General features: G+C 35.5%; 2 protein-coding genes across 9 annotated transcripts in view; both read right to left on the bottom strand.

Annotated features, from left to right (window-relative positions):
- Nucleotides 1-4,385, bottom strand: part of LOC145726117 (protein nervous wreck-like) — a 52,384-nt gene extending 47,999 nt beyond the window's left edge. For 6 of the 8 annotated variants that reach the window (XR_014177487.1, XR_014177488.1, XR_014177489.1 and 3 more), the window contains exon 1: nt 4,227-4,385. Coding sequence is in view for 5 of the 8 variants with exons in the window: in XM_081975078.1 (XP_081831204.1) it covers nt 4,227-4,292 (66 nt within the window). In the remaining 3 variants the exon portion in view is untranslated. Of the gene's footprint in view, nt 1-3,398; nt 4,187-4,226 lie in introns of those variants that run through there. The other 2 variants (XM_081975081.1, XM_081975082.1) reach the window with 2 other exon arrangements.
- Nucleotides 4,386-8,527: 4,142 nt separating this feature from the next.
- Cfp1 (CXXC finger protein 1) lies at nt 8,528-25,711 on the bottom strand. Its single transcript, XM_081975093.1, has 9 exons — nt 25,552-25,711; nt 25,349-25,494; nt 25,058-25,287; nt 24,847-25,003; nt 17,505-17,749; nt 17,311-17,444; nt 14,281-14,428; nt 14,002-14,225; nt 8,528-8,860 (listed from the first exon to the last, which is right to left on the bottom strand). The coding sequence occupies exons 1-9, from the start codon at nt 25,573-25,575 to the stop codon at nt 8,636-8,638; spliced, it is 1,533 nt and encodes a 510-aa protein (XP_081831219.1). The 5' UTR covers nt 25,576-25,711; the 3' UTR covers nt 8,528-8,635.
- Nucleotides 25,712-25,836: the final 125 nt, after the last annotated feature.

Here is a 25,836-nt window from a genome sequence, read left to right as displayed (position 1 = left end):
AAACCAAAAGAATTTTTGCTTATTTCTAATTGACTCAGCTTATTATCTATTTAAATTCATATTCAGCTGCTAAATCTTTACGTTTATGAACCAACCAGAGCAGCTAGAATGATAGTTTGAAAGGACAGTCAGAGACAAAATTGCTGCTAAAACCCACTTGGAGGGAGAAAATGACAGAAAACAATGCAGAATTTGATACAGTCACGGAAAAAACTATTTTAAAGTTTGAACTGCCAGAAAGTCAGTTTGCAGGACAGTCAAGGACAAAATTGCTGCTAAAACCCACTTAAAGGGAGAAAATGACAGAAAACAATGCACAATTTGGTACAGTCAGGGAGAAAATAGGTGTTAAAGTTTGAACTGCCAGAAAGACAGTTTGCAGGACAGTCAAGGACAAAATTGCTGCTAAAACCCACTTGGAGGGAGAAAATGACAGAAAACAATGCAAAATTTGGTACAGTCACGGAAAAACCTGTGTTAATGTTTGAACTGCCAGAAAGACAGTTTGCAGGACAGTCAAGGACAAAATTGCTGCTAAAACCCACTTGGAGGGAGAAAATTATAGAAAACAATGCAAAATTTGGTACAGTCACGGAAAAAACTGTGTTAATGTTTGAACTGCTAGAAAGACAGTTTGAAAGGACAGTCAAAGACAAAATCACTGGTAAAAACCACTTGGAGTGAGAAAATAACAGTTTTAAGCACATTTTTGGAATCATCATTAAATTTCCTATCCCATAACCTGAAAAAACAATGCAAAATTTGATACAGTCAGGGAGAAAAATGGTGCTAAAGTTTGAACTGCCAGAAAGACAGTTTTAAAGAATAGTCAAAGACAAAATCACTGGTAAAACCCTCTTGGAGTAAGAAAATGATAGTTTTAACCACATTTTTGGAATCATCATTAAATTTTCTGTCCCATAACCTGAAAAAATTTTCAAAATTTAGTACAGTCAGGGAGAGAAATGGTGCTAAAGTTTGAACTGCCAGAAAGACAGTTTTAAAGGACAGTCAGGGAGAAAATTGCTGGTAAAACCGTCTTGGAGTAAGAAATTGACAGTTTTAACCACATTTTTGGAATCATCATTAAATTTCCTATCCCATAACCTGAAAAAACAATGCAAAATTTGGTACAGTCAGAGATAAAATAGGTGTTAAAGTTTGAACTGCCAGAAAGACAGTTTTAAAGGACAGTCAGGGACAAAATTGCGCGTAAAACCCTCTTGGAGTAAGAAAATGACAGTTTTAACCACATTTTTGGAATCATTATTAAATTTCCTATCCCATAACCTGAAAAAATATTGCAAAATTTGGTACAGTCAAGGAGAAAAATGGTGCTAAAGTTTGAACTGCCAGAAAGACAGTTTTAAAGAATAGTCAAAGACAAAATCACTGGTAAAACCCTCTTGGAGTAAGAAAATGATAGTTTCAAGCACATTTTTGGAATCCTCATTAAATTTCCTATCCAAGAACCTGGAAAAACAGTACAAGATTTCGTAAAGTCAGGGAGAAAAATGGTGCTAAAGTTTGAACTGCCAGAAAGACAGTTTTAAAGGACAGTCAGGGACAAAATCGCTGGTAAAACCCACTTGGAGTAAGAAAATGACAGTTTCAAGCACATTTTTGGAATCATCATTAAATTTCCTATCCCATAACCTGAAAAAACATTGCAAAATTTGGTACAGTCAGGGAGAGAAATGGTGCTAAAATTTGAACTGCCAGAAAGACAGTTTTAAAGGACAGTCAGGGAGAAAATTGCTGGTAAAACCCTCTTGGAGTAAGAAATTGACAGTTTTAACCACATTTTTGGAATCATCATTAAATTTCCTATCCCATAACCTGAAAAATATTGCAAAATTTGGTACAGTCAAGGAGAAAAATGGTGCTAAAGTTTGAACTGCCAGAAGGACAGTTTTAAAGAATAGTCAAAGACAAAATCACTGGTAAAACCCTCTTGGAGTAAGAAAATGATAGTTTCAAGCACATTTTTGGAATCATTATTAAATTTCCTATCCCATAACCTGAAAAAACATTGCAAAATTTGGTACAGTCAGGGAGAGAAATGGTGCTAAAATTTGAACTGCCAGAAAGACAGTTTTAAAGGACAGTCAGGGAGAAAATTGCTGGTAAAACCCTCTTGGAGTAAGAAATTGACAGTTTTAACCACATTTTTGGAATCATCATTAAATTTCCTATCCCATAACCTGAAAAATATTGCAAAATTTGGTACAGTCAAGGAGAAAAATGGTGCTAAAGTTTGAACTGCCAGAAAGACAGTTTTAAAGAATAGTCAAAGACAAAATCACTGGTAAAACCTTCTTGGAGTAAGAAAATGATAGTTTCAAGCACATTTTTGGAATCCTCATTAAATTTCCTATCCAAGAACCTGGAAAAACAGTACAAGATTTCGTAAAGTCAGGGAGAAAAATGGTGCTAAAGTTTGAACTGCCAGAAAGACAGTTTTAAAGGACAGTCAGGGACAAAATCGCTGGTAAAACCCACTTGGAGTAAGAAAATGACAGTTTTAACCACATTTTTGGAATCATCATTAAATTTCCTATCGCATAACCTGAAAAAACAATGCAAAATTTGGTACAGTCAGGGAAAAAACTGGTGCTAAAGTTCGAACTGCCAGAAAGACAGTTTTAAAGGACAGTCAGGGACAAAATCGTTGGTAAAACCCACTTGGAGTAAGAAAATTACAGTTTCAAGCACATTTTTGAAATTATCATTAAATTTCCTATCCCATAACCTGAAAAAACACTACAAAATTTAGTACAGTCAGGGAGAAAAATGGTGCTAAAGTTTGAACTGCCAGAAAGACAGTTTTAAAAACCACTTACAGTTTTAATAGTAAATTGCCAAATTTTTAGATGTGATTCTTATTTACACTTTTTCCAAATGCCGTTCTCGGAAGACCACCACGATATGAAAGTAGAGAGTAACTTTTTAAAATCCCACTCAAATCAATAACAGAGTAGTTCAAAATTTCGTTTTTTTCGCCCAAACAATTTAAGAAATAACACTCCATTACATAGTATAAACACACGATTACCTACTCTTATCTCAGTTATCTTCTACTAGTGTAAATTTAGTTATTAGTTCAATAATAATTATTGGCAAATAATTTGTTTTTTACGGGAAAAGTTTTGAAAACGCGTTCAAATTACGTTGTGCGTAGCTGAACTCAAATTTTCAGCATATTGATCAAATATTAAGTTTAAAATTAGGTCAAATCAAATTATCATCCCACTAACTGATAATATACTCAAGAAAATAATTTATTTCACCTATATTTGACCGTTATTCTAATCTTTGATTGGAATTTGCTCTGGAATGTGCTGATACAAACCTGTCAAAAAATATGCATGCAAATGATACAAATTAAGTGGACTTACCGGTTTATCCATGTTATGTTTTTGGCACAAAAGTGAATAAAGTGTGTAAAACGGAGTGTTTCGTCTTTGGTGGTTTCTAAATTTTTACTACGTTGAGATAACAGAACAGCTTTTCAGCATCCAATAACTGTTGATGATTGATACCTTTACTAGCCACTGCCTTATCTAATCTAATCCCTCCAATAAACCACGCAATCTGACAAAGTAGCTATTAAAAATCTTAAAATTCCACTCTCAGACCGGATAAACTGGGTTAAATATTGACGGAATTAGTGCTCAAAAAGTCCTACACCCTGTGACCTTTTGCATTTAAGATTAACACCCCCAAAAAAAAGTGTGTGCACTAAATTAACAAAACACTATAAAAATTGCGAAACGAAAAGGTTAAATTAAGTAAGAAAGCAAAAAACTACACGTTCTGCCCACCTTCCTCGGAGGCGGCTGCATGATAGCGTGGTGCAACAGCGAAAAAGGCACCCAGGAGTAAATTGGGGCTCATGCAAAACCAGTTGAACTGCAGTGGCTGAAGAGGTTTAAACGCGAACGATCCTTCACCGTGAAGGCAAAATCCACCAGAAAACTCTCGATGATGATGGTGTATCGATTCCAGGGGGGGGGTTTGGATGTGGAGGCGGCAGTGTGGGGCGGCACGAAGCGTCGGCGCAACAAATATCGATACTTTTGCGCCCCATACGAGAACGCGCCAATTTGGTCACAGACTTGGTGGAGGGAGTCAAAGGGGGGGGGATTCATCCCACTCCAGAAAGGGAAAGTTAGGAAAATTGAGAGTTACGAAGGGATGTTGCAAGAGTTACATTAAGTTGTTACCTTTCTGGTATATCGGGAACTTTCGAAATGTTGCGATAACGTTCTGGTTTTGTAGTATTCAATCATTCGTCTTTTGCACTGTCTATTTTAAATAAACTTTAAATTTTGACGCTCAGTTTTGACTTTTTGCATGATTGAAGGTTGCCAAAAGTTGTTATTTGTGAAAATCACAGCACCAGGGTGTGATTTTTTCGACCAATCACAAACTATATGAGCTATGTTGTGGTTTTCAACTGTGAACTTAGCATTAGGCCCAATTTCTATGAAAGATGCGTAGAAAGTGCAGTTCGTACATTAGAAATTAGAAGAAATTCCATTTTTTATTTTTATATTACCTCTGATTAGCTTCTTAACCAAACAATGTTTTGGTTTTATACAAGTTTTATCTTTTTTTTTTTAATTACCCTGATATTTAACATGAAATGCAAAAATATTGAAGGTGTAACAATTTGACAACTCCTGACTTGGTTCCTATGACATTTAGAAGGTTCGTTCAAACGTCAAAGGGTATCCCATAATTTTGACTTTCTTTTCATTAAACACAATTTTCTTTCAGAGGTAACAAATAACCGAGATATTTGATCGGAAATAGAGCAGTGCAAGTGAACAAGCTTTTTAAAAATGTCATAATTTGACAGCTCCTAAGTTGGTTACTGTGACAGTTAGAAAGTTCGTTTCAAAACTGTCGGACATCTTTATTTTGTTTCTTAAAAAATTACAGGTGTTCTTATTTGACACGTGCTAACGTGGTTACTATGACAACTAGAAATGTCATTTAAACGTCAAAATATTGTTAAGATTTTCCCGTGGGTTTTCACAAAGTCAGTTTAACTCAACAATTAATAAATTTATTTACACTTCAAAACACTTCGTCCAATAATTAACTCAGCTATTAAAAACACTACTACAATTCCACAATTATTCCACTATTTAAACTTTACCGCGTTCCCAAATTCACTACTCCACCGTCGACACCGCTTCTTTTATATTCGCAAACCACGTTCTAGAATGACCGCAAAACGCTTCGCGATTTGCCTCGAATATCAAAGATGCTTCCAGGTGTCGCTTCCTAACTGTGGCCTACTTTAACACGCGCCCGGCCAGATATTGCAGCGAGTCAATTCCATCCCGAATCGAGTGCTCGTTCAGAAGTATCAAGCATAGTAGGCCCAAACCGTAACACTGCCCCCCTCTTAAAGCTGATCGTCCCGATCCGCTTCATCTAATCCCTGGTATTTCTTGAGTCTGTCCAGATGGACAATTTTCATCTTGCCTTTGGGGCTGCGTTGGACTCTGTACGCGACGTCGTTTAACTTTTTTACCACATTGTAAGGTCCCTCCCAGTGTTGTTGCCATCTTTGACTTAATCCTTTGCTCCTCCTGGGTTGAAACATCCACACAGCATCACCTTCCTTATAATTGCCACCAGCTGGTCTGTGGTCCAGTGTCATCTTCATACGGTCGTTGTTTGGTTTCATCTTCTCTCTCTCAAGTTCCTGAATTGTGCTGGATCCCTTCTGTAACGAACACTGGTGACCGTTTACACCATTCCTCAACGTCCTTTCTGAAGTTAATCCAGTAAAATCTTATTCTAGCCAAAGTCTGGTTTACTCCAAAGTGTCCTCCTCCGCGACTGTCATGTAGTTCTCTCAGCACTTTCTCTTTGCAGGAATTGGGCACTATTGTTTGGTAAACAAAGCGTTTTCCGTCTGGACTTTCCCATTTGCGAGTAATTAAGTCATCTTGCAGTCGAAAAGAATTCCACTGCATCCAGTAACCCCTTACTGTTGGTCCATATCTGGAAATCTGTTGCCAATCCGATTTCAAATCCTTCTCCAACCATCTTCTGATTACTTTCAAATCAGAGTCGGAGCGCTGTCCTTTTATTATGTCTTCCTTATAAACGCTGCTCTTCATTCTTTTTGTAGCCTCTTTATCTGTCACCTTTGCGATTTGACCAATCCTCCAACCATTATGAATTTGTCCTTTCCGGTACCTTAAGTCACTATCAAAAGCTTGACGATCCTCTACATATCGCGGTAAATGTCTTTCCGGATTCTTCATTTCCTGCTCCTGGTTACGCCAGTTCTGCGGGGTCGGTAAACGAGACTGCTGTCTGCAATTCCAGCGGTAATGTCCTTTACGTCCACAATTATAACATAGGTCATGTTTCTTTTAGCAGAGGAGTTCCGGTGATTTGTTTTGATGTCCTGGTTTCGTCGGCACTGTGGGTTTGGAGAACAAGACCGCTGTCTGCAATTCCTTCTATAGTGTCCTTTGCGTCCACATCGATAACATTCCACTCTAGTGATCGGACGTGATCGCTCTAACTGTGTGAACTGACCATTTCCTAATGCTGCTATTTGTTGTACTAATTGGCCGACCATTGATTTAATTTCATTTATTGATGTAGCAACATGATCGGCTGGAGGTACTCTCTCCTCTTGAATAGTCTCTGGCTTTAAGTCATTGCACGCAGCTTCAACTTCTAGCGCTCGACCCAGTAATTCGCTGCTGTTGCATTTCTTTACCTCCAGATCGCGAATCCCATCTACAAAATACTGTGCCACAAGTTCTTCTTGGATTTCATCCGAGACGGCTGGGTAAGCCAGATGCACAAGGCGACGAATTTCGGCCTCAAACTCTTGTAGATTTTCACCAGTTTTCTGCTGTCTTGCCATTAATTGCGTTCGATACAGTCCTTTCTTATGTTGATCCCCATAACGACGTTCTAATGCTTCATAGTTGCTTCGTTGGGCGATAGGCAGAGTCTGTAACAGCTCCAATGCAGGTCCTCGTAATGCCACCACCAGTTCTACAGCCATTTCCTCGTTACTCCATCTATTTGCATTTGCAGCGGCCTCAAATTGGAGTTGGTACGTTGCCCATGAAGTTTGACCGTCGTATGTGGGAGGCTTGATCTTGTTGAGCCCGTTTCTGGTGATCACTGTAGAGTTGACTCTTCTGCTGTCAATTTTCCGCTCTAAGTCGCGTAGCTTTATCTCGACATTATTCTGAATTTTATTAATGTCCTCCCGAGCATCATTTAATTTTACCTGAACGTCATACTCCATCTTTTTGAGACTATGGGTTACATACTCTTGGATGTCTGTCTTGGTCCCCGCTAGAACGTCCAATATTTCTACGTTACGCTTTTCTTGCCGCTCTCTGTCTTCTTCTTCTTTGTCTTGTTGTCGAATCCTTTCTTGTTCTTCTTTATTTTGTTTAAGCATTTCCATAATAGCTACAAGTTGGGCCTCCATGTTTGCACTTTGACGTCTTGTTATTGGCATAAAATAAATTTAACACCACTGTTCTGAAAATCTCTAGTCCGGTTCTGAACACAAGTCTCTAACCCGAAGTTTAGTTCAAATTCACGTCGCACTAAAGTCTGATCGCACTTCTGACACCAATTGTTACGATTTTCTCGTGGGTTTTCACAAAGTCAGTTTAACTCAACAATTAATAAATTTATTTACACTTCGTACAATAATTAACTCAGCTACTAAAAACACTACTACAATTCCACAATTATTCCACGATTTAAACTTTACCGCGTTCCCAAATTCACTACTACACACTATTACGCCGTCGTCGACACCGCTTCTTTTATATTCGCAAACCACGTTCTAGAATGACCGCAAAACGCTTCGCGATTTGCCTCGAATATCAAAGATGCTTCCAGGTGTTGCTTCCTAACTGTGGCCTACTTTAACACGCGCCCGGCCAGATATTGCGGCGCATCGATTCCATCCCGAATCGAGTGCTCGTTCAGAAGTATCAAGCATAGTAGGCCCAAACCGTAACAATATGCTCTGTTTTTTTTTTTCAAGACCAACTTTTTATGAGGAAAGAACACTAATTACATCTAACGAACCCAGATATGATACAAACGTAACCTCGATTTTAGAGTTGTGGCATTGTTGCCAGTTTGGTGTTTTTGAGGTAATTGATTGAGGTAATTTTGAGACCGTTGTTTAAAATGTGTCTAACCGCATCCTATAAAGTTTTTGTTTCAATCCTGGTTTTTGATTTTGAAAAATTTTCAACAAGTTTCAAGAAAATCGGTTTTCCTTAAATTACTCAGGAAATTTGAGGTTAGTGCGGACTTACCTATCAGGCCCTAGATTGTTGAATCGAGGGAAGGGATGTTATCAAAAGAACGGAACACATAATTTGACAGAAACCTGGTTTTGTCAACCAGTTCTGTCACATTCTATCAACACTTCTATCGGTAATTCTACTCCCTGCGTTCAAGAATTAGGGCCCAGGGCAAAAAAGTCCAACAAGAAAAGAACCACTTACCTCTCTAGACAGCAAGTAATTTTGTAATTAAAAAAAAAAACAGTTTTATTACAGTTTAGCAAATCAATAAGTCACATTGTGACTCTATTACAAGTGATTTGCACTTAAGAATATTTGGATTTCGATCTCTGTCTAGCTTTCTCCATTTCCCTTTGCAGCGCCTGTTGGTCTTGCGCTTTGGTAATCCGTTCCATCAGCTCGTGATTGTAGGTACTATGCAACATTAATGCCAACACACCGGCCCGATTAGCCATGCTCGTTCTAATTTGTCTTTCTTTGTCCAATAATTCGTCCAACTTGAGCCACTGGCGCACTCTTTCCAAATCCACCTTAATAAATTATATTATTTGTACAGGATGGTCTAATTGCTTTTATATGGAAACCGCCAGAACCGTTAAGAAATTTAAAAATCAAAAAGGCGTTGCCCGATTTATTTTTCAAGGTTCTATTGGCGCAAGAGATACTCCCTCTGGTGATCAGTTTTGAAACCAGTTTCGGACATTCCAACTGTTGCCCGATTTTAGTTCAACTGGCGCTGCGATCTTAACTTGAAACGCCAATGGCCGCAAACAGAAGTTCGCTATCGTCTTTTGTTTTCTTGTAATGTCAAATTTTGACATTTTGAACATCCTGTCAATTAATGTAACTTTTCAATGAAGAATAGATATTCAAAACATTTCTCAATAATTTACCGTTTTCCATCAATTTTTCATGGAGAAAATTAACTTGGGTCATCTCTATGAGTGGGTTAATTTCATTTTGCAATAAATTCAATTTACAGCAAATAGATTTAGATTTTTTGTAAAATAGAATTCTTTGGTCCTAGTCGTCATTTCCCTGTTCTCGAACAACACTCATTTTGTATTTTGAAAGGAGAAAACTTGTTTAGTTTCAGAATTTTTTGAATGGCTCTTGAAATTGAAGTTATAGGATAATAGATAATTTTTTTCCCTTTAAAATGACCTATAACAAGTATGGTTTGGGATAAATTGTGTGTAGTAATTTGTATAAAAACTTTTTTTTAGCTAAATATGTCTTGAGTAATAAAATTATATTTTGACATTTTTGTGTAACTAGAGGTAGTTTTAAGCCAACTCTGTCAAAATAACAGCTCAAATGTCAAAATCCTTACTGGGGAACTACTTTTTGCATTGTTAGTCACTCTTCAAATAGGTTTTGTGCTAAAAGGAGTAAAATGAAGTATTTTGGTGATTGACTAGAGACAATTCTGTCAAAATAATATCCCAACTGTCAAAACTGTCAACGTGAAACTATAAATTGTTGTTTTTGCATTGTTAACAGCTCTTGAAATATTTTTTGTCGTAAAAAGGAAGGTTTTTGTGATACATTTAACTATTTTGACGTATTGAACAGTTGACTTGAGACAGTTCTAAGCATATTCTGTTAAAATAACAACTCAACTGTCAAAATTCTCACCGTGGAACTGTAAAGTGTAATCTTTGAATTGTTAACATTTCTTGAAATAGTTTTTGTGGTGAAATGAAGGTTTTTTTGTGATATTTTTGCTTATCAAGATTAAATAAAATATAAGAGTCAGAAATGAATTATAATAAATAAGTGTTCAAACGTACTAATAGTGACATCTTTTAGCAACACTTGGAACTTTGAATTACGCTATTTTGTTATTTTTTCGTAAAAAAATTGCTTTTATGTTTATATAAATTGTCTTTCAAGTGGCCCCATAAAAAATCCATAGGCGTTTAATCCGGTGATCCTGGTGGGACAATTAATCCAAAACCATACATGTTATAGTTCATTTTAAAGGAGAAAAAAAAATTCTGGAGAAAAATTAAATATGACTCATATTTAGAAAAGTAGAAGTTTAGTTCAGAACTCAAAAAATACTAAATCTATTAAAGTAATATTAACTTAATAATGTAAAAGCTATTTTCACCGGACTCTCAACTTGTCCAAAATGTCGAAAATTCACAATTTGACGATAGCAAAGTTGGCAGTTTCCATATAAAAACAAGTAAATCAGACCACCCTGTACAGGGTGTCCGGAAATGTGCGACAACAACATTTAACGGGCTAACTTTCCAGGCTTAAGTGACAAGTCCTATAACACTTTTTTGAAAAGTCAATAATAACGAATCTACGGGATGTTTTAAAGTTTTGATTGAAAAAAAAAGTTACTTTTTTGTTGATTATTTTAAAAATGTATACACTTATTCATATGTATGAATGTCGTATTATTGTTTAAAAGTTGATTTACAACTTCGACAACTCAAAAGTCAAAACTACTTAAAAACAGTATACCTACTAAACATGGTAATCTATGTTAACATTGCTCTGCAGGGTGTGATTAATAATAACGCACGTTAAATTACTTTCCAAGTTTTGCTTAATTATTTTTAACATCTTGTAGATCTGTTATTATGGAGTTTTGGAAAAAGTGTCAAAGTGTTATATTCTTCCTGTAGAATCGCCTTGTTAAATGTTGTAAGACACCATAATATTAATCTTTTTTAATGATTATATACCGTTAAGGTAAAGTAAAATCAGCGTGAAATTTACCATTTTTAACAGTAAATTTATGAGTCTAATTGAAATTTGCTTGGAAGATATCATTTTCCTGTCATAACTGTCATTAGTGTCATTAATTTCATTAAAGTCATGGAATCTTCATTAAATTTTCTATCCAATAACATGAAAAACCACTACAAAATTTAGTACAGTCAGGGAGAAGAGAGGTGGCAAAGTTTGCACTGACAGTTTGAGAGAAAATCGCCTGTAAAACCCACTTTGAGTAAGAAACTGACTGTTTTAAGCACATTTTTGGAATCCTCATTAAATTTCCTATCTAGAACCTAGAAAAAGACTACATGATTTGATACAGTCAGAGAGAAAGGCTGTGCCAAAGCTTGAACTGACAGAAACACAGTTTGAAAAGACAGTCTAAGATAAAATTGCCTGTAAAACCCACTTGCTGTAAGAAAATTACTGTTTTAAGCACATTTTTGGAATCCTCATTAAATTTTCTATCTAGAACCTGAAAAAACACTACAAGATTTGGTACAGTCAAAGAGAAAAGCGGTGTCAAAGTTTAAACTGACAGAAACACAGTTTGATAGAACCGTCAGATATAAAATTGCCTGTAAAACTCACTTGGAGTAAGAAAATGACCGTTTTAACCACATTTTTGGAATCCTCATTAAATTTCTCATCTAGAACCTAGAAAAAGACTACATGATTTGGTACAGTCAGAGAGAAAGGCGGTGCCAAAGCTTGAACTGACAGAAATACAGTTTGAAAAGACAGTCCAAGATAAAATTGCCTGTGAAACCCACTTGCTGTAAGAAAATTACTGTTTTAAGCACATTTTTGGAATCCTCATTAAATTTTCTATCGAGAACCTGAAAAAACACTACAAGATTTGGTACAGTCAAAGAGAAAAGCGGTGTCAAAGTTTGAACTGACAGAAACACAGTTTGATAGAACCGTCAGATATAAAATTGCCTGTAAAACTCACTTGGAGTAAGAAAATGACCGTTTTAAGCACATTTTTGGAATCCTCATTAAATTTCCCATCTAGAACCTAGAAAAAGACTACATGATTTGGTACAGTCAGAGAGAAAGGCGGTGCCAAAGCTTGAACTGACAGAAACACAGTTTGAAAGGACAGTCCAAGATAAAATCGCCTGTAAAACCCACTTGCAGTAAGAAAATTACCGTTTTAAGCACATTTTTGGAATCCTCATTAAATTTCCTATCTAATAACCTGGAAAAACAGTACAAGATTTCGTACAGTCAGGGAGAAAAGCGGTGTCGAAATTTGAACTGACAGAAACACGATTTAAAAGGAAAGTCAAAGACAAAACTTGGAGTAAGAAAATGACTGTTTTAAGCACATTTTTGGAATCCTCATTAAATTTCCCATCTAGAACCTAGAAAAAGACTACATGATTTGGTACAGTCAAAGAGAAAAGCGGTGTCAAAGTTTGAACTGACAGAAACACAGTTTGAAAGGACAGTCCAAGATAAAATCGCCTGTAAAACCCACTTGCAGTAAGAAAATTACTGTTTTAAGCACATTTTTGGAATCCTCATTAAATTTCCTATCCAATAACAAGTAAAAACACTGTAAGATTTGGTACAGTCAAGGAGAAAAGCGGTGGTAAAGTTTGAAATGACAGAAAGACAGTTTGAAAGAACAGTCGGAGAAAAAATCGCCTATAAAACCCACTTGGAGTGAGAAAATGACTGTTTTAAGCACATTTTTGGAATCCTCATTAAATTTCCCATCTAGAACCTAGAAAAAGACTACATGATTTGGTACAGTCAGAGAGAAAGGCGGTGCCAAAGCTTGAACTGACAGAAATACAGTTTGAAAAGACAGTCTAAGATAAAATTGCCTGTGAAACCCACTTGCTGTAAGAAAATTACTGTTTTAAGTACATTTTTGGAATCCTCATTAAATTTTCTATCTAGAATCTGAAAAAACACTACAAGATTTGGTACAGTCAAAGAGAAAAGCGGTGTCAAAGTTTGAACTGACAGAAACACAGTTTGATAGAACCGTCAGATATAAAATTGCCTGTAAAACTCACTTGGAGTAAGAAAATGACCGTTTTAAGCACATTTTTGGAATCCTCATTAAATTTCCCATCTAGAACCTAGAAAAAGCCTACATGATTTAGTACAGTCAGAGAGAAAGGCGGTGCCAAAGCTTGAACTGACAGAAACACAGTTTGAAAGGACAGTCCAAGATAAAATCGCCTGTAAAACCCACTTGCAGTAAGAAAATTACCGTTTTAAGCACATTTTTGGAATCCTCATTAAATTTCCTATCTAATAACCTGGAAAAACAGTACAAGATTTCGTACAGTCAGGGAGAAAAGCGGTGTCGAAATTTGAACTGACAGAAACACGATTTAAAAGGAAAGTCAAAGACAAAACTTGGAGTAAGAAAATGACTGTTTTAAGCACATTTTTGGAATCCTCATTAAATTTCCCATCTAGAACCTAGAAAAAGACTACATGATTTGGTACAGTCAAAGAGAAAAGCGGTGTCAAAGTTTGAACTGACAGAAACACAGTTTGAAAGGACAGTCCAAGATAAAATCGCCTGTAAAACCCACTTGCAGTAAGAAAATTACTGTTTTAAGCACATTTTTGGAATCCTCATTAAATTTCCTATCCAATAACAAGTAAAAACACTGTAAGATTTGGTACAGTCAAGGAGAAAAGCGGTGGTAAAATTTGAAATGACAGAAAGACAGTTTGAAAGAACAGTCGGAGAAAAAATCGCCTATAAAACCCACTTGGAGTGAGAAAATGACTGTTTTAAGCACATTTTTGGAATACTGATTAAATTTCCTGTTAAATAACCTGAAAAAACTACAAAACTACAAATACTGGTACAGTCAGGAAAAAAAGCTGTTTGTCGACAAAAAAGAAGACAAAAAAAGTAAAAAAAAAACACAAAATCCGAGACGTAACGACTTACCTCGGCCCTTCTTAACTTCTCCCAAACGTAATGTTTGGTGCATGATTTTTTGGGCGCCCTGCAAAAATCCCCAGTGGGCGAAAACACGTTGGTAACCAACGGACAACCGCACACTTCATGCTCGGATATTTTCGGGTCTTTGCAATGTTCCGGGCATAACACTCGCAGTCGTTTGCAGTAGGTACGATTGACTGAATTGTAGAAGTCGCAAAACATGTTATTGCCTGAAACATTCTTGTTATTTAAATCTGAAAAGTTGTCAAATCGATCACGACCAACCTTCGATGCGAGTTTTAAAAACGCTACCAAAAGAGGCCTGCGATTCGTACTTGTTGAAACACTTTTCCATGTGTCTTATGGCGGTTTTTGAATGGATTTCATGTCCGCAGGTCACACAATACATTGAGCTTTCTTCGTCTTTTTCGACCTGGAAACAACCAAACAACAGTAGTATCAAATTTGAAAATTTAAAATTGTTTTTTAATACACTTGTGGCTTATAAAATATCAATTTACGCAATAAAAATCTGTGGCAATCAGTAGGGACTGTTTTGGAAGCTTTTGGGATTTGTATAATGTTTTGGAAAGTTTTGAAATCATTTTAGGCTACTTCAAGTTCTTAGACAGTTAAAAGAGGATATTGAAGGTTCTGAACTACTTTAGAGGCATTTGGACACTCTAAGATGGTTCTAGATATTGTTGAAAGGTTTTAAACTGTTTTCTCAAATCTTTTGAGAGGTTCTAAACTAGTTGAAGAGCATTTGGAAGCTTTTAGACTGTTTTAAAAGCTTTTCGGAGCTTCTAAGGGGTTTTAGGAGCATTTGAAATCTGTTTAGACGACTTCAGGAGTATTTGGACAGTTTTCAAAAGCCTATTGAAGGTTCTGAAGTTCTTTAGAGTCATATGAAAACTGTTAGATGGTTCTAAACATTTTCTGAATATTCTAAACTACTCTAAAAGCATACGGAAGCTTTTAGACTGTTTTGAACTCTTTTGAAAGCTTCTAGACCAGTCGAAGAGCATTTAGAAGCTTTTCGACTGCTCCTAAAGCTTTTGGAAGTTTCTAAACACTGCTTTGGAAGCTTTTGGATTTTCTATACTGTTTTAGAAGGTTTTGAAATCTTTTTAGACTACTTCAGGATGATTTAGAAGATTTTTGGAGAGTTTAAAGAGAATATTAAAGGTTCTGGACTGATTTAGAGGCATTTGGGAACTCCTTAGACGGTTCTAGAAATTTTCTAAAGCTTCTAAGCTACTCTAGAAGCATACAGAAGCTTTTGGAATGTTTTAAACTCTTTTGAAAGCTTCTAGACCAGTTAAAGAGCATTTGTAAGCTTTTAGGCTGCTCCTAAAGCTTTTGAAATCTTTTTAGACGATTTCAGGAGCTTTTGGAAGCTCCTAAACTACTCTAGAAGCATACTTGAACTTTTGAAAGCTTCTAAACTAGTTAAAGAGCATTTGAAAGCTTTTGAAATCTTTTTAGACGACTTCAGGAGCTTTTGGAAGGTTTTTGAACCGTTTCAAGAACATATTGAAAGTTCTGGACTGTTTTAGAGGCAATTCGAACTCTTAGACGGTTCTACATATTTTTTGGAAGCTTCTAGACGAGTTGAAGATCATTTGGAAGCTTTTGAAATCGGTTTAGACAACTCCAGGAGTATTTGGAAGGTTTTTGGACAGTTCCAAGAACATATTGAAGGTTCTGTATTTCTTTAAAACCATTTGGGTATTCTTAGACGGTTCTACAAATTTTTGGAAGCTCCTAAACTACTCTAGAAGCATACTTGAACTTTTGAAAGCTTCTAAACTAGTTAAAGAGCATTTGAAAGCTTTTGAAATCTTTTTAGACGAATTCAGGAGCTTTTGGAAGCTCCTAAACTACTCTAGAAGCATACTTGAACTTTTTAAGGCTTCTAAACTAGTTAAAGAGCATTTGGAAGCATCTCAAATCTCTATAGACGACTTCAGGAGCTTTTGGAAGGTTTTTGAACCGTTTCAAGAACATATTGAAAGTTCTGGACTCTTTTAGAGGCAATTCGAACTCTTAGACGGTTCTACACATTTTTTGGATGCTCCTAAACTACTCTAGAAGAGTACAGAAGCTTTTAGATTATTTTAAATTGTTTTGAAAGCTTCTAGACTAGTTGAAGAGCATTTAGAAGCTTTTGAAATCTGTTTAGACGACTTCAGGAGTATTTGGACAGTTTTCAAAGATCTATTGAAGGTTCTGGAGCTCTTTAGAGCTATTTGGGAACTCTTAGACGGTTCTAGTAATTTTTGGAAGCTTCTAAACTACTCTAGAAGCATACTTGAACTTTTTAAAGGTTCTAAACTAGTTAAAGAGCATTTGGAAGCTTTTGAAATCTCTTTAGACGACTTCAGCAGCTTTTGGAAGGTTTTTGGACAGTTTCAAGAACATATTGAAAGTTCTGGACTGTTTTAGAGGCAATTCTAACTCTTAGACGGTTCTAGGAAATTTCTGAAGCTTCTAAACTACTCTAGAAGCATACGGAAACTTTTAGATTATTTTAAATTGTTTTGAAAGCTTCTAGACTAGTTGAAGAGCATTTGGAAGCTTTTGAAATCTGTTTAGACGACTTCAGGAGTATTTGGACAGTTTTCAAAGGTCTATTGAAAGTTCTGGAGCTCTTTAGAGCTATTTGGGAACTCTTAGACGGTTCTACAAATTTTTTGGAAGCTCTAAACTACTCTAGAAGAGTACAGAAGCTTTTAGATTATTTTAAATTGTTTTGAAAGCTTCTAGACTAGTTGAAGAGCATTTGGAAGTTTTTGAAATCTGTTTAGACGACTTCAGGAGTATTTGGAAGGTTTTTGGACAGTTTCAAGAACATATTGAAAGTTCTGTATTTCTTTACAGCCATTTGGGTATTCTTAGATGGTTCTACAAATTTTTGGAAGCTCCTAAACTACTCTAGAAGCAAATTTGAACCTTTGAAAGCTTCTAGACTAGTTGAAGAACATTTGGAAGCACAATACTAACAGTAGATGAAGTTATGATTTTAATAAATTTTCTATAGAAGAATGTGTTAACTTTTCAAGGGTTTTCCATAGTGTTGCTCCATTTTTGATTGACAATTGACAGTACAGTAACTGTAACAAAAATCTGACATAGTATTTAGTTTATTAATCGCCCCTGTATAATGGTGTACTGGTAACTGGAAAAGATATGAAAATTGACGGGTTATTTAATAATTAATTTCATTGGGTTTACTTTAAATTAGAAAAAACTGTATTATCCTGTTATTAACTCTTATAACACCGTTTTTTCAGGAAAATAATAATAACTTACATCATTCTCCCAGTGGGTATCAATAACAGCATTCTTAGCTCTGTCCACCAAATAATCAATTTCTCGATGTCGTTTGTCCAGTTCCTGTAAAATGTGCCTAACTTCAAGCTGCTGCTTTCTGACTTGGTCCAAAGCTGCGAATCACGTTTACAATTACAAAAAGTCAGTTTACTTTTGGTCTATCCGCTAGAAACCTTTAATGTTGATCTCTTCGGCGGTTGTAGGGCTTAAAGACCATTCCTGGAGTCTTTGAGGCAACACTTGCAGCACCCTCGTTTTGGCCAGGTTCATTCCGCACTGATCGGAACAATACTTGGAGCCGTAACGGGCGCTTCTAACACACTTAGGCCCGTAACATTGTCTGGCGTAATCGGTTTTCAGGTGTTCATTGTAGGTTTGTTCGTGGTCGGATCCTGAGTCTTTCCGCTTTCTTCTAGCACTGCAAGTTTGTTTTAGTTAACTTTATTAAGCTGAAAGTTAAATTTAAAAACCAAAAATCATGGTTTTTAAGAAACGCACGACACTTTTTAAGTGATTACTTCAAACTTAAATATAATATAGAGGAAATGCATAACGCGAACGTAATACAAAATAGGAGAGTGCTCTATTGGGTAATTCCGCAGAAAAAAAAGTGAAAAAGTAATTTAGGTTAAGTAATTAGGTTAAGTAATTTAAGGTTACAAATGGGAGTCAAATAGGAGTAGTTTACTAAACTGCTCGTCAAAAAGAATGGGACAGCAAAATTTTTGCTCTTTTTTGAGCGGCTGCTTCTTCAAATTGATTTACTTGATTCTAATAATTTTTTTAAGGATTAAAAGGTATTTTCTTCCTCTTTCTTTTGACCTAAATGATCTTTTTGAAAGGTGCCACGGATCCGAGTATACAGGGTGTGACTGAGGTGTAGTCAAAAAATGAAAAATACGGTCTAACGCCATTTCTCGCAAAAAAAATTTTTACGTTTTACAATAGCCTTAATCGAGTCTTGCGGTCAATATCTCTAAACGTTTTCGCCAGTTTGGCGATTAAAAGCCGTTTACAAAATTTATTGCAAAATTTTTAAAATGTGGTTACTTTTAATTCTCTTGTTTAAAATTAAACAATTTCTTTAGATCTTTTGTGGAAGAAGAGCGGGATTAGCAAGTTTACACTTAAAACTACCCAATTTAAGTAAAAAACATACACTGCGAGATACAGGGTGACCCAAAAAAAAATTTGAAAAGAAAATCATATGTTTTATCATAAATCTTAGCATGTTCAGTCATTTTTATGGAAAATAATGATATTGGATATAGAAGCACACTATTTGTTTAGTAATTCTATCTCTAGACGTTTTCGCCAGTTTGGCGATTAAGCGCCGTTTACAATATTTATTGATTTTTTTTTAAATGTGGTTATTTTTAATTCCCTTGTTTTAAATTTAACAATTTATTTCCTTAGATCTTTTTCGGATGAAATACGAGATTAGAAAAATTACACTTAAAACTACCCAATTTAAGTAAAAACTTATAAACTGCATTCATACAGAGTTCAATTTGTATGAATCTGACGGGCGATTATTGGTATGGAGAGAAAGAAATGAACGATATATGGAAGAATGCATGGATGCTAGGGTTGCTTTTGGGGGAGGTGGAATTACAGTTTGGGGCGGGATTATGAGGAATGGAAGAACAGATTTAGTCATTTTGATTGAGGATAGTATGAATGCGCAGAGGTACAGGGATATGTGTATACGTGATATCGTTGTTCCCTTTTCTCGAAACTTTGGGAACGGTTTTATCTTAATTGACGACAATGCTCGTCCACATCGAGCCAGAATCGTACAAGATATTTTGAGAGAGAACAACATCGAACGAATGGAGTGGCCTGCAAGGTCACCGGATATGAACGTAATAGAGCACGTATGGAGTAGAATGAAATTGAGAATAAATGGCTCAGAGCATGAATTTCAAAATTTGAATGAGTTGGCAGAAATGGTGACGGTTGAATGGGAGGCAATTCCCCAAAATTTTATTGCAAAGTTGGTGGATAGCATGCCAAGAAGGGTTGCGGAGTTGCAACAAACTGCTGGGGGACCGACAAGGTATTAAGAACAAATGGGTTTGTAGCCCGCAAAGTCATCGGATATGAATGTTGTGGACTTGGTTTTTTTTAAATTAAAAACCATTATTTTTGATTAAATTTACCGAATAAAGATACATGTTTTATTTGTATGGTAAAACATTTGATTTATCTTTTGTATGATTTTTTAACCCACTCTGTTTATAAATTCTCACCTAAAATGGGTGAATTGAAATGTAATTTTGCTAATCTTGTTTTAAATTCAATAATTTCGAATTTAAAACAAGAGAATTAAAAAGAACCATTTTTTTTTTAAAAATTAGTAAATATCGTAAACGCCCCTTAATCGCCAAACTGGCCAAAACTTCTAGATATATGAATTGGATTACTAAACAAATAGTGTGCTTCTCTATCCAATATCATTATTTTCCATTAAAATGACTGAACATGCTAAGATTTATGGTAAAACATATGATTTTCTTTTTAAATTTTTTTTTTTGGGTCACCCTGTATACCGCAGTGTATGTTTTTTACTTAAATTGGGTAGTTTTAAGTGTAAACTTGCTAATACCGCTCTTCTTCCACAAAAGATCTAAAGAAATTGTTTAATTTTAAACAAGAGAATCAAAAGTAACCACATTTTAAAAATTTTGCAATAAATTTTGTAAACGGCCTTTAATCGCCAAACTGGCGAAAACGTTTAGAGATATTGACCGCAAGACTCGATTAAGGCTATTGTAAAACGTAAAAAATTTTTTTGCTAGAAATGGCGTTAGACCGAATTTTTCATTTTTTGACTACACCTCAGTCACACCCTGTATACTCGGATCCGTGGCACTTTTCAAAACGATCATTTAGGTCAAAAGAAAGATGAAGAAAATACCTTTTAATCCTCAAAAAAATTATTAGAATTAAGTAAATCAATTTGAAGAAGCAGCCGCTCAAAAAAGAGCAAAAATTTTGCTGTCCCATTCTTTTTGACGAGCAGTTTAGTAAACTACTCCTATTTGACTCCCAATTGTAACCTTAGGAATGGGCCTATCCCACATATCATAAATTTTTGTTTTAATGACTGGAATCGAAAGAATAGGATCAAAAAACTAATTTTTCATATTCTTGAAGAAAAAATTATGGTCGTAAATGTTCCTACATTAGTTTGAATTTGTCCATTAAATTTAAAAGATCTGTTTTGGCGCGCATGTGACGTACGTAATTCTGGGCGATTTTATTGGCTGTTGCGCGCCAACTGTTTCACTTCTTGTCGCTGATTGGTTGATAGTGTAGTACGTCACCGGCGGCGGGCGTTTTAAACATGAGATTAATGTAGTTTTTATCATCATTTTTTTTCTATTTAGACTTAATATTTTTGAAAACAAAAAAATACGGCTATAATATTTTCAATCCGTCTTTGCAGTTATGAAATAAAAAAAAATTGTGGGACAGGCCCATTATGACGTTTTCCGTGGGAACTGCTACTGTGAGTTCTTAGAACAAAATGAAAATTTAGCAATTGACTAACTAACGTTACTAGCAGAAACGAACAAGGATGATGTTTGTTTTGTCCCCTCTTTTTCAAGTTATGTTTCACCATGTGTAAGTCGGTTGGTTTTTGAACCTCGTTTCATACAGCTGGAGTTACATGCTTGATGAAGCCAACAAGCAGAAACACGTGTGGCCGGGTTATCATACTTTCCTTTCTGCTTCACTTTTTTATTTCTGTGGAATTACCTAACAAACCACTTTTCTATTTTAAATATAATAGTGTTTTTGAGAGTGACACGATGTTCTGCTTAAAATATTTACTAACATTTTTGTCAATTGTTATTTTTAGTACAAATAGAGATGGAAAACTTTTAGAAGTTTATTTTTGGATAAAATGACAAAGCAATTTTAAAAATTTAAGTGTGAATGATGAAAAAAAGGCACATCTAACGCAACAAGTAATGGAATTTGGACGATTTGGAAATTGTAAAATGCCAAGGAGATGTGTTTCTTGAAGGAACCCCACTGGCAGTAGTCAATCAAATTTGACAGTTCTGATGTTAAGAAACATTTTTGTACTTTATTTTTACGTCACGTGACAGCTGTCATAACTGTCAAAACTCACCAGTGACCTGAAAGTATGCTAAAAAAACTGTGTTTCTTTGAGGAATTGCACTGTAAGTTGTGTTTACAGCTCCATGGAGCTAAATTTGAGAAAAAGAATTGGTCACAGAAGGTAAAAAACAAGTGTCAAGTGGTTGTTAATGTCACAACTGTTAGACTTAACTCTATGGCGCTATAAATAACACTTGAAATGCGATTTATCTGCGAATTCGCGTATTCCTGTTGTATAAATGTTATCGCTGAATGAGTTTTGACAGTTGACAGCTGTCAAGTGACGTAAGAAACTTATCAAGCTGTCACTTAATCTCACAAATGTATAGTGCAAATTGGATAGTTTTATCTCACTGCCAAATGAGTTTTAATAGTTACAACAAGTGTCACCTGGCTATAAAGTAAGCTGTCAAGTGTCATTAAGTGTAATAACTGTCAGATTTAATGACTTAAACTGTCATTTAATGTCACAACTGCTAAATTCAACTCTACAGAGCTACGAATTTGACTACTTGACATTTTACAGTTTCACCACACTGTTTAATGAGTTTTGACAGTTGTCAGGTGACTATAAGCCTTTCACTAAATTTCATAGCTAGTTCAGTTCGTCAAAGTGGTCCACGTTTTTCCAACCACACGAATTAAGAGCTTCTTGAGCTTTTCGATATTGCCAAAATGAGTTTTGGCTTTGGTAGCGTTGATTTGAATGTAATTTTCAAGCTTTTCCACGTGAAAAAGATGTTCATGTCATTTTGGCAACGTCGAAAAGCCCGAGAAGCTTTTAATTCGTGTGGTTGGACAAATGTGGGCAACTTTGACGAACTAAACTAGCTATGATGTTTAATGACAGGCTTATAGTAACCTGACAGCTGTCAAAACACATTAAACAGTACAGTGATACTGTAAAATGTCAAATAGTCGCGCCTTTGATGAATCACGTCGCAAACTGTTATTTGTAACTTTGTGGAGTTAAATATGGCAGGTGACGTTGAATGACAATTTAAGATGTTAAATTTGACAGTTATGACACTTCATAGCGTGGTTTATAGTCACGTGACACTTGTTATAACTATTAAAACTCCTTCAGCAGTGAGAAGAAACTAGCAAATCCAAAACAGTGGTACCTTGTATTTTTATTTCAATAAAGCCCCAAATTTGACATTTGTGAGGCTAAGTGACACTTCGATATGTTTCTTACGTCACCTGATAGCTGTCAAAGGTCAAAAATATTTCAATGCTAACATACAACTGGAATACGTAGATTAGTTGTATTTCTTTGATCAATGGTATTGCACGTTGGCAATAACAGACACTTTTGATATGTTTTTTACGTCATCTGACAGCTGTCAAAAGTCACGCAGCTGTGACGCCAAATTACCAAAATAGTACCGCTTAGATAAATCACACGGTATATATAGTTCTATGAAGCAAAATTTGACAGTTGTGGAAGTCACTTAACGTCAGAAGTCTCAATAGAGCTATAAACAGAACTTACAGTGCAATTCATCAAAAAGACACATCTATTTGACATTTTATACTTTCTGGTCACTGGTGAGTGAGTTTTGACAGTTATGACAATTGTCACGTGACGCAAGCAAAGTATTAGGGTCTTCCCTAACATCGCATCTGTCAAACTTGTCACCATGAAGCTTTAAACACAACTTACACTGTAATTCTTCAAATTAACAACTATTTCTAATTTTCTGGTTTCAGGTCAGGGTTTTGACAGTTATGACAGCTGTCACGTGATATAAAAAAAGGTATAAAACTGCTTTTTAAAGTCAAAACTGTCAAATTTGGCTCCATGGAGCTGTAAACACAACTTACAGTGCAATTCCTCAAAGAAACACATCTATTTGGTATTTTATACTTTTAAGTCACTGGTGAGTGAGTTTTGACAGTTGTCACGTGACGCAAGCAAAGTATTAGGGTTTTCCCTAACATCGCATCTGTCAAACTTGTCTCCATGGAGCGTTAAACATAACTTACAGTCTAATTCTTCAAATTAACAACTATTTCTAATTTTCTGGTTTCAGGTCAGGGTTTTGACAGTTATGACAGCTGTCACGTGATATAAAAAAAGGTATAAAAGTGCTTTTTAAAGTCAAAACTGTCAAATTTGTCTCCATGGAGGTGTAAACACAACTTACAGTACAATTCCTCAAAGAAACACATCTATTTGATATTTTATACTTTTAAGTCACTGGTGAGTGAGTTTTGACAGTTGTCACGTGACGCAAGCAAAGTATTAGGGTTTTCCCTAACATCGCATCTGTCAAACTTGTCTCCATGGAGCTTTAAACACAACTTACACTGTAATTCTTCAAATTAGCAACTATTTCTAATTTTCTAGTTTTAGGTCGGGGTTTTGACAGTTGTGACAGCTGCCACGTGATATAAAAAAAGTATAAAAGTGCTTTTTAAAGTCAGAACTGTCAAATTTGGCTCCATGGAGGTGTAACACAACTTACAGTGCAATTCCTCAAAGAAACACATCTATTTGATATTTTATACTTTTAAGTCACTGGTGAGTGAGTTTTGACAGTTGTCACGTGACGCAAGCAAAGTATTAGGGTTTTCCCTAACATCGCATCTGTCAAACTTGTCTCCATGGAGCTTTAAACACAACTTACACTGTAATTCTTCAAATTAGCAACTATTTCTAATTTTCTAGTTTTAGGTCGGGGTTTTGACAGTTGTGACAGCTGCCACGTGATATAAAAAAAGTATAAAAGTGCTTTTTAAAGTCAGAACTGTCAAATTTGGCTCCATGGAGGTGTAACACAACTTACAGTGCAATTCCTCAAAGAAACACATCTATTTGATATTTTATACTTTTAAGTCACTGGTGAGTGAGTTTTGACAGTTATGACAGTTGTCACGTGACGCACGCAAAGTATTAGGGTTTTCCCTAACATCGCATCTGACAAACTTGTCTCCATGGAGCTTTAAACACAACTTACACTGTAATTCTCCAAACAAGCAACTATTTCTAATTTTCTAGTTTCAGGACAGGGGTTTGACAGTTATGACAGCTGTCACGTGATGTAAGAAAAATATCAAAGTATTATTTAACGCCAGAACTGTCAAATTTGGTTTAATGGAGCTGTAAAGACTACTTACAGTGTGGTTCTGAATTGTTGCTTTGTTGTTGATAAATTTCTGAGAATTTTACATCTCTAAGCACATTTTTTAAGGTGGATTTGACTAGCAATTTAAATACTTTACTTGGATCTTAAAACTACAGGTCTCTGAGGCTGTGGTTTCAAAGGTTTCCTTTTAATGTTCACTATTCTCATTTTTAACACTTTGACAACCTTGTCAGTTGCAACAAACAAATTTTTATGTCAATAATTTACACCTGAACCTAACAGTACTCACGTGCCACTTAGAGCATTAATACAAATGCGCTGCTTGCATCTCTCCTTTGATTTACCATGTTTGGCCTTTCTGGTACAAACATCACAGCGTCCACAATCTTCAGTTCGGTAGCAACCCATGCATTCCCCACATTTTTTTGCTCTTTTATCTGTCTTGCCTTTTAAATATAAATCTAGTTACACATAAGTCCAAATTGCTTGATGTTAGTTACTTTTAGACTTTTCTTCCCGATAATGTGGAACATCAGGGTCATCTTCATATCTGTCTTTGCGCTTTTTAGCCTTCTTTTCTTCACTGGGTTGAGAAGAACTCTCTTCACGTTCTCGTTTTGTTTTCCATTTAGTCTTCAAGGTGGAATCTTCTTCCTGGCATCTCACACAAAAGTATTGTTTTATGAGTTTGGCATCCTTTTCAGAAATCTTTATGCAGTCTCCGTGATACCTGGAACACCAAATCAAAAATTAAAATCACACAGCTAACAAGTTTATTTGTGTTTTTATACCATTCTTCACAAGCATCACAGGCTATCATAAATCTGGACGAGTCTGAGGACCTGCAAATGCAGTAAGCTTGTCCATCCTGTCTCAATAAAGTATCGATTTTAGATTGTCTTTCCGGCAATACAAACTGTTTGGCGATATCTTCTCTCTGCAAAAAAAATCTTGTAAAGTATGATTCTAGGTCGTAATTGCACAAAACACATACTGAAACATCTCCTTTTCTTGACATGGCTAAAGTGTAGTTTATTTTGTTTTTATGTTTGATAGAAAATCCATAGAATTTGTGATATATTTTAGTATAAATATTTATAAATTTAAGTTGTTTTATTATTAGCAAGTAAATAAAAGAAAAGTAAACAGGACATCATAAATGACGTTTGTCAAGTGTCAACCTAAAACTGTCAATAGTCTGACTTATTCAAGTCCGTAATTTGACAATATGTCATCTGATCAACATATTTAAAAAACGAACTAGTGTCACGTGATAAAT

The sequence above is a fragment of the Ips typographus genome, linkage group LG3 (assembly GCF_016097725.1).
Source record: "Ips typographus isolate SLU linkage group LG3, UJ_Ityp_2.0, whole genome shotgun sequence".
In the NCBI taxonomy this organism is placed as follows: Eukaryota; Metazoa; Arthropoda; class Insecta; order Coleoptera; family Curculionidae; genus Ips; species Ips typographus.
The sequence above is the reverse complement of the archived record's forward strand: the minus strand, read 5'-3'. Positions and strand labels throughout refer to the sequence as shown.